The sequence below is a fragment of the Neodiprion lecontei genome, chromosome 1, assembly GCF_021901455.1.
Source record: "Neodiprion lecontei isolate iyNeoLeco1 chromosome 1, iyNeoLeco1.1, whole genome shotgun sequence".
Classification (NCBI taxonomy): domain Eukaryota; kingdom Metazoa; phylum Arthropoda; class Insecta; order Hymenoptera; family Diprionidae; genus Neodiprion; species Neodiprion lecontei.
This window is the reverse complement of record NC_060260.1, coordinates 36,860,888-36,870,152: the sequence shown is the minus strand read 5'-3', so window position 1 is coordinate 36,870,152 and position 9,265 is coordinate 36,860,888. Positions and strand designations below refer to the sequence as shown.

General features: G+C 40.0%; 1 protein-coding gene across 1 annotated transcript; it reads left to right on the top strand.

The window, feature by feature from the left end:
• Positions 1–105: 105 nt before the first annotated feature.
• On the top strand, positions 106–4,753 carry LOC107219849. Its single transcript, XM_015658190.2, has 9 exons — positions 106–396; positions 934–1,085; positions 1,385–1,706; positions 2,119–2,255; positions 2,349–2,520; positions 2,973–3,167; positions 3,279–3,475; positions 4,087–4,230; positions 4,328–4,753. Exons 1-9 carry the CDS (start codon positions 342–344, stop codon positions 4,472–4,474), a joined length of 1,521 nt encoding a protein of 506 aa, XP_015513676.1. The 5' UTR covers positions 106–341; the 3' UTR covers positions 4,475–4,753.
• The last annotated feature ends 4,512 nt before the right edge of the window (positions 4,754–9,265 follow it).

Sequence of the window (9,265 nt, the reverse complement as noted above, 5' to 3'; positions counted from 1 at the left end):
AAACCATTTTTTTTTTTTTCTTGCGAAGGTTGAAGCTACGTCTTTCTTACAATGAGCTCATCGGCAACCAGATTCCGCTCCGGTCAGCCTGACCCGAGTCTTACAACCAGTTAAGATGCCAGTCTTTCCTCCTCTTCGAAACCGAGTAGTTCTATAATATCCCAATCTATAGATCACGCGAAACTCGACACTCTGCCAAAGTTGAAAAAATTCGAGGTACGCAGAATCAAACTTCTGCAGCAACTTCCAGCTATAAAAATATCAGAGACTGTGCAACATGTTTCGGGTTTGATATTTACGTCAGAATTAACTAGGATAAAGATTTTGCCTCCAGGCAAACGATGGGCTTCAAACAAGTTATCGTTATTGCGACTCTCGCCGTCTCGGCTGTTCAAGGTAAGACTTAACGAACATTTATTACATGGCTTTGGGAATCTGAGAGAAAAAACGTTTCGCGTAGTCTGGCGCCAAATTCGATTTGGTGTATCGAGATTCGTCAATTTCCCAAGAAGAAAATACAAACGAGGATAAGGATGAGTGAGGATTTCATAATTCGTAATCACTCTACGCTGCGAGAGAACGGCTTCAATGCTGCATGCAAACCTTGACGGTATTTTTTTACTGCCAAACCGAAAGTCTGGCGTCGATTGTGATAAACACGATTCACGGAAAGCGAACTTTGTCAAACAGTGAAATATTCGTCTTGAATTTACTCATAATCGTTGCATCAGAATATTATCCGAAATTTGGTAATTTCAAATTTGCAAACAGTAATTAAGTACGATCGATTATTTTTACTTTACGAAGGATTTGAAATCCTATCTCATCGATTGAGTTCATCGCTAAAGAAACGGTGTTTCACATCGGCTCGAAACAACATTAAATCTCACGGCTCTCAACGGCGTTCCGTCATTTATTAATAACCGATTCCAGTTTCGAGCAAGGACGTGAAGACGCTCTACACAAATGGTTACTACTACAGCCAATTTTTCCCACTCGAATCGAACATGGCCGCGGAAAAAACCCTGAGATTTTCTGTCCGCGCGCCGAGAGATGCTCACATTTTATTAGCCCCATCGCACCAGGTGAGATCAACGTTCAATTTTCAATATTACAATTTAGCTTTCCTTATTGCCTCTGTCCTCAAGGAAATCAAACTTGCGGTTCGACACTGGAATTAACGGCAGAAATTCTTGTTCGTTTCACAATCATATATCACATCAGTTTTTCCATCTCTTAATTCATGCACTCGTTGTATTAAAAGAAAGCTAATTCCGAATTGATCTGACAATTTCAACAGCTTCACGGTTTCGTTTCCTGATACTTGGCCACTACTTTGTCAGTTTCACTTGCGCAGGATTAATCCCGCTTTAATATCCTTCAGGCGGACGGACCGGTCTATGAAATAGTCCTTGGAGCCCACGACAACACGGTTAACTACATCAGAGGACGATGTCCTTGCCAGGAGGAGCCGAGCGCGTCGATCAGGACGGTGAACCTGCTGAATCGTCAGCAGTTCCGAAATTTTTGGATAAGAATAAAGTCAGATTCTCGAAGGACCTTTATCCAGGTCGGCATCGGAGGAAAAGACACCCCTTTCCACGAGTGGCGAGACCCGAGGCCCCTCAACCTTCAATACCTCAGCTTCCGGTCTGGGACTCCAGCCGAATGGAAGTACGGATATAGCGACGAGGCGAACACTGTTGGTAGGTAAAATTTCACCCCGGTGATCGGGAGATTTTTATCTCGTCGTGCTGTTCTTTCGATTTCGTTTCAAGCGTCCTCCGAGATAGCGTCTTTATTATTTCGAAGCACGTTTTTCTCTCTGATCTCGATTTCGAAAAAAACGAAGCTTGATGCTCTGCGCTTATCGGAGACAGAAATTGTTCCATCTATATGAAAACTCTGCAGCTTGTACCCGATATTAAAATTCCGAAAAACTGTTCCAAGGTCTCACGTCGATGGAAACCTGGCAAGTATGAGTTTTGATTAGTATGAAAAAGTGTGCAGAGGAATGATATAAAAAGTTTTCTCATGTTTTCTTTTTTTCAACTAATCGCAGGACTACGCGTCATCACCGAAAAATCCTTGTTAAAATTCGCGACGATCTTGTTTCAGGCGTTTCAGCAGACAGACATCAGTCAGTGGTAACTTCGACCGGATACGGTCAGTATTATCCGCTTTCCGAGGTCGTTAGCCATTCGGACGACGCTGTGACGCTTTACTTCACCGTCAGGACATCGAAAGAGTTTCAAGTGAGTTACTTTCCGTTTTCGTTATTATTTTTATTTTTATTCTTATTTTTTACTCTCCAAAGATAAACCCAAGTCTGTGTTCCTCCGTTCAAGATTCTTCTCAGCCCTGCGGTAAGCTCCTTGGGAGATTGCTACGAATTTGGTATCAGCCAGAGAGGAGCTTACCTTCGCCGACGTCATCTCGGAGAGAACAAAGCTGCCTTTAAGCAAGACGGCTTCTCGAATGATCGAGAACGCGCTCGATACTGGATCAGACTCACCAGAGGTATGTGTTGATAATTCACCACGTTTTTCCCCGTGGCTTACGGTCAGAATCCAATTCTGTATACCAGCGAATTCCTTATTGCCAGTGTCACGGAAATGGGAATGAAGAATTGCGATAGATTTTTCTGCATAAAAAAGATTTTCGATTGTGAAATTAAATTCGGTGGTTCGTGAAAATTTTTCAACAAGTCTTCGTGCAGACTTTTATCAAATTACAAGTATACAGGGGTATTCCTGAAAAGGGGATTACATTCGTTGAAATTCAACTACGTTATAACGAGTAATTAACGAAACGCAGAGCAACGATTCTGCAGTATTACCGTGTGCTTCGACGTTCAAAAGCACGAGGAACAAGTGCAAATTGTATTTTTTACCCCCTCGCATCATGCCGGCCGATGAATTTGCACAAATCAAGCAACGTACCTTTGAGTGAAAAAAATTTTTACTTTGCAGATGGATCAGTGACGATGGGAAAAGGAGGTTCCGCATCCCCGGTCATTCAGTGGCGTGATCCAAGTCCCTTGTCTCCGCAGTTCCTTAGTTTTACTCTGCATCGTGAGAGAGGCGAAGATCCGGACGCGAGCAGTTTTGCAGATGTCCAATTCGCTCTGGGGCCGGATTATTCGTTGGCCACACAGGACTGCAGGGGTCAGTGGGAACCTGATTGACAAAGGAGTTTGAAACAATTTTTTCTTTTTTTTTTTTTTTTGCAACAAACATGTTTCACCAATTGTAAGCGCTTTATTATCGCGATTACAGCCCGATGGAAGGACGCCTCTGGCGGACTTCCTCCAGGTGCCGTTCGGGGCGGAAGGAACAACGATGACGAAATTTTCGTCTGTCGCGCAAGCCATGACGGTGAAGTTGCACCCGGAAGTTACGTGCCGATAAAAGGACGGATTGGAGAATGCCACGTGACTTCGTCTCTGTTTGTCTATCAAAAAACGGAATTTCAGGTAGGAATATTGAATTTCTTATTTCTAACTTGCTAAGGATTTCGAAACCTCGTCATTTTTTATTGACCACTTAATCGTAGGATTTTAAATTTGTAAAACGAAAAAAAAGTGGGTGGATTTCGTCAATTTATACCGCGATAACTTGTTGCTCAATTTGATTGTGATTCGATTTTATCAAACGTACTTAAAAATTCAAGCAGCTCAAATAGAATATCTCAGCCAAATACGAGCTCTTAATATTGATATTTGGAGGCGTCCATTTTATTTTTTCCATTTTCCATTTAAATAACATGTTTGAAAAAAATCAAAATATTATTGAGTGATTTTTGTTTTCTCTTGAACGGATTGACTTCTGAATTATCTAACTACAAATTCTTATGGGAAATTTTATAATATATAATAATTCTATAAAAAAAAGTACCGAAATACAATTTTCCAAACTCTAGCCGATTGAGAGATATTCGCCTATAAACATCGCGTCAGTTTGAATATCTCGTCAGTTTTTGGGTCCCAATGAATGAAAATAGTCCAAGAATTGAAGACTTTGCCATAACAATGCGATACAATAAAACACAAAATCATTGATTCAAACCTGACTCAAACTCTTTCAGGTATTAACGGGTTGCCGTTTCGGCTGGCTCCCAGCATCCCTTGGCGCAGTTCCTGACGCGGCAATATCGGGCGGTGAAACATCCGGAAATGTGAAGCTCTTCGTATCCAGAGTTTCCCACGAGGATCAAGTTATCGTCGGCAAGGTGCGTCCGGAGCTAATGGCGATGATGAAATGAACTTGTGACGACGAATCTGGCCTGAAAAAATGATTAATTCCTTGTAAAACCTGACTATTTTCAGCTACAACCAAACCGTCGTCTCAGTTTCATCCCCTTTGGTGATCAGGAACTTCCGTTCACCAATTACGAAGTGCTGGTGAAGCCCGCCTCTGCAAACGGCGCGTCTTCTGCCGGAGGATCGAACGATTCACCTTTGATCGGAAAGTGATCGGTAAAAATATCGACCAGACCTGCCTTGCGGTTTACTTTTATATTTTTCTTCGCCGGATACTTTTTTCCAAACTATCGCGATACATGACGGAAATGATGCATTGAACAATCGATATTTCCCCCTAACTTGCTCAAAGAATAATACCACACTGAGAAAAGTTTCATTTTTTATAGTAACTAGAAAAATTCAGTAAAACAGGTATCGTTAAAAAAAACTGTTTGAATATTGTTAGAATTACGTAAAACGAGGTACGCGTAACAATTTTGCGCTATTGTCGATCCTTTTTTGGTTATTGTAACGCAAAATCAGTTTCTGAGGTTTACTCTACTTTTTTACTTAAATAAGGCTTCAACGTCAATTTATTGTTGCACAATCATTAAATTTTCGCAACGGTTACAAGAAAATATAGCAACAGTGATCGTAATGAGAAAGAATAGTAACGGATACCAGACTTTCCGGTAACAGCAAGAAAACTAATTTTCATTTTCTACCTCGAACTATATTTTTCGATTTTTGAAAAAATGAAAATAGTTAAGGACCGAGCGGTAACCGGAACTAAAAATTTCTCTCACAATCAGTGCATATCAATAATAAAGAATACTTTATAATCGTTAATTTTTTCTCCACCATTAGCGATAATTAAGTTATCGTATGAATGAAAATTAATGAAACGCTGCGGTTGTTACAACGATGATCAATCAAGTGTGCAATCTTACAAAGGACCGAATTCGTCACCGCTTGCAGCCTCATAGTCCTCATAGGTGTACTTAAGTCACTTCCAGATCGGTGTGTAAACAATATACAATTTAATCGTTGTTTACCTGGACGCGCGGTTGGCTGGATGTGACACAGCCGAACTTTCGAACCCATCAGCTATGCCGACATCTTGCCTGCCTGACGTCCAGCACCTAATCCTCATTGTTTTTCACTCACCTGATCAAACTTTGTCACAGGAATTACAATACGTGAAACACATCGCCCACTTCGCTTGTTTTTCAGAGTTAAAACAGTTGGAAGAATTTTAATTCGATCCTTCTCTGACATCTTCGTATTTTCAGAATGATTACAAGGTATCGACGTGACTCACTCTACAGCTATTAGTTCAATAGATTACTTCGATTCTTTTGAATAGGGTAAACTTTTATGTAAGTGTAATATAAGAATTGCACTGAAAAAATTGTTTATTTACTGTTAACAAACGTGTATTTCGATATGGCGGAATAAATGTTTCGTTATTACAGACAAATTTTAGTCGAGCCTAAAATAATTTTTCAATTATCGACAAATTTTTATCGATCATTATTTGGCTCGGCAAAATTTCATAACAGTACGAAACGTTTATTGCCCCATATCCAAATACACGTTTGTTAACAGCAAAAAAACTATTTTCACAGTGTCGTCGTCCTGCTGCAAGTGCTTCGGAATTTTTTCAACATCTCAATTACAGTGCTTGGAAATCAAAAACTTGGAATTAGCAATAAGATTTATCGCGAGTCTTCGGCGCTGTTGTATTTTCGGTATGACGAATACGGAGTATCGTTGAAAAACCGAGAGGCATGACTCCTGAGTACTTTGCGAAGAAGACAGACCGGCGACTGCAAGTTATAACAATGTAATCACTGATCCAACGGAGATTAGATAAATGGTACGGTGAGCGTTATGTTTGCGCATGTATACCTTCGTCCACGCCTTCTTGGAGGGAAAAGAAGACGCTTAATTAACACGCAAGTCGTGCGTTTGAAGAAAATAATTTTTGACAAAAGTTTGAAGAGGAAAAAATTCAACAAACGAATTATACACGTGCAGCTGTGAGTATAATTAGTTGCGTCTAATTTATCAATATTCAATCTATAAAAATTGCTCGTACTGTTAATTTTTACTCACCTTCATGGTCGGCTAATGCATTATAAACGTCATGCAGATTGCGGACTTGAGTCGGTCTGTATAATCAGCCATTTTCTATTCGTACCACGTATTCACCAGGAACGTTGAAGGAGGCCTTCTGCTTTTAACGAGTTTTAAGGAGTCACGTATGGTGCACATTTAACGTTGAAAATCTTAATGCCGTACAATTAATTATCGGTGATGAGATACTTGGCAACCGGCAGAATGACGAAAGTTCAATGCGCGATTGGAGAAGTCTCTTCGTCGACCGGCTCGAAATTTTCTGACGGACCTTGTTTCGGTCAGACAATTTTCAAAGTTTCAAACAAACAAATTCTCACGATAGCCGAGAGACAGATTTGAAGGCTAAAATTTAGTCTTGTTTAAAAGTGAGTGAATGGTCGCTGACGAGCGTTGCTGCAACCGCGACGGATACTGAATACATCTCATCTTCGACCGAAAGGTGATGTTTTTTTTTCACCGAGTCATCATCCGTTGTGAATTATGCGCGTTCCGAATGAACTTGAAGCGTGAAACTGCAGTGTATTGTATTATTTTCGCATATATGAGTTACGCCCGGTAATTCGCCTGTAGGACTGCGATTTTCAACGCTCTAGGCGCGGCATCGTTATGAGTAGAAAATCGAGCCTCCTTAAATTTCACTCTTCTCTTTTCGCGCACGAAGCACAACTTCCTGGCTTCCGTCGGTGTCTCGTTGTCCGTTCAATTTTCTTTCGAATAACTGAAACATCAAATTTCGGCATTACACTGAGAAAAATTTCATTTCTTATAGTAACTGGAAAAATTGAGTAAAACAGCTATCGTTAAAAAAGCCGGACAATAATTTTCGAGTAAAACGTCAAAGTTTGTCAATACGCGTCCAGACCAGACACCCTGTACCGTTCCTGAACTATTTCCATATCATCGCACGCGTATATTATAACGTCTCACGTTATACGATGTAACGTAAAACACAGTATGGTGGGTCTTGTTGATTGTAAGCGTGGCGATAAAGGCGAGCGAAGAAACAGAAAACTCGGCTCGCGTTACGTGTTTATTAATTACAACAAAGGTATTGGCCTAAGAATCTTGCTGCTGTGGGTTTGAGGCATTGACACGATCGCAATGCGTTGCGACCGTTTATTTTCTTCGTACTTAATCAAGATAATCAAGGCTCTCCGCAACAGGACCAAGAGAAAAAAAAAACCGTCAGTGTATGATGACGTTGCGATAAAGGTTCTCTTACGTGTTTGCCTCTTACCACGCGGCTCTATCTTTTTCATGTTTGCCTCCGGAAAGGCAAACCCTGATTTAAGCCCCAGCATCGCTAGCTGGATTTCCGAGTTCAGAGCAAGGCTCTGTCTCGAAGCTTCAAAAGATCTCGGCGCGCGGTGTTTAAACATATATTTTGACGTCGTTCCAAAGACTCGCTGCGATGCGAGCCATCTGGAAGACTTCTACCGTATTCACTCTACGGAGATACTTGACGGCGTTGAAGTTAAAACGACTTTTGCCAAGCCGGAAATTGATTTTAGAAACCCTTCGATTCGATCCACGTGCTGATTAATATATTCCCTCCAATTATTTGTTTACAAGTTGGAAACATTCACCGATAAACGGACACGATCGGTGGCAAAAATCAAGTTTTCGACTTTCAAGTACTGGTTTAAGTTTGTTCCGTTGCACCAGCGGCAATTAATAATAGAGTTTGTACACTTGACATAGAAATTATGATTTTTTATAAAAATAACTTGATTTGTGCAAGGTTCCTTTGAACCAGCGATTTGGCACTTTAAGGAAAACTTGGTAACGTATTGTAGAACGTTTGTAATTCGTATAAATTTTTTTCACAGAGATCTTTAATAGCCAGGAACGAATGAACTGAAATGAGTTTCAGAAAGCCTGAATTTCTATCGAACGTTATCATCGATCTTATTGATAGCTTGAAAAATAAAGACGTTCAAAGGATAATTACACACAACATGAGGATATTTGTATTTTCCTGAATTTTCAAATTTTAGTAATGCTATACGAGTATTTTTAATATGAAACTCAAGTATCGAACAAACCGTGAAATTCGAATCACCGATTTATTCTGTGATTTCAATCGTGTCGAGAAACACGATCAATAATACGTTTCAAAAATATATTTCTTCATGGAATTCCGTTACGTTATCCACGGTGGCGATAATTTCGCCCAAATAATATTCTCTGACTTTTCCCATAAAAAAAATTCTCCCACGAAACTTGGGTAATCTTGGACAGCTTTCGTGGCCAAAAGCTCCAGCGAAATTGCGTACCTTGAATATACAAATTTGTATCTGAAGAACACATAGTATTGCTTCGTTTCACAAAAATAATTAAAAATTGAACAATAACATTTCCGACAGTCAGCTTAATCGAATTTACGAAGCATAGCTGAAGTTTGAAAACGATTTGTAACAAAAGTAAGTTTTTTTCATATCCTCCATCATAAATTCCCTGACTTTGCCCGGTTTTCTCGGTCTGTCGCCACCCTGTTGTCTATGCAAATAAATTGCATGCAAAAACTTTATAGGTACCTACATATATTGTACATTTTAAGACGCGATTCAGTGCAGTAACTGTGCAGATAAAAACGATTGCGATTGCACTACGCTTATCCAGGAAAACCGTTCGGCGCAATTCCATTATACTTATCTCAAACGATGCAGCGTTAGCAGAAATTCTCCGATTGCATTTCAAACGGAAGTTGATGGCAGGGTTGGATCAGTTTCGAAATCCCCTTTCCTCGTTCTTGACGGTTAGATTCAAAATTTAGGCATCGATTCACTGTGATCTGCACTTCGGTAGTCGTTTAAATTTCTTTAAAATTCTCGAATTATTAATTTTTATTTTATCAAATCGGAAATCGGCTAAACGGAA

What these genes read in the sequence shown, in the direction of transcription:
- LOC107219849 (XM_015658190.2), top strand. Translation starts at nt 342, where the DNA reads ATGGGCTTCAAACAAGTTATCGTTATTGCGACTCTCGCCGTCTCGGCT. An exon ending in GGCCACACAGGACTGCAGGG is followed by an intron (nt 3,168 to 3,278) that starts GTCAGTGGGAAC and finishes TCGCGATTACAG; the next exon opens with CCCGATGGAAGGACGCCTCT. An exon ending in ATCAAAAAACGGAATTTCAG is followed by an intron (nt 3,476 to 4,086) that starts GTAGGAATATTG and finishes AAACTCTTTCAG; the next exon opens with GTATTAACGGGTTGCCGTTT.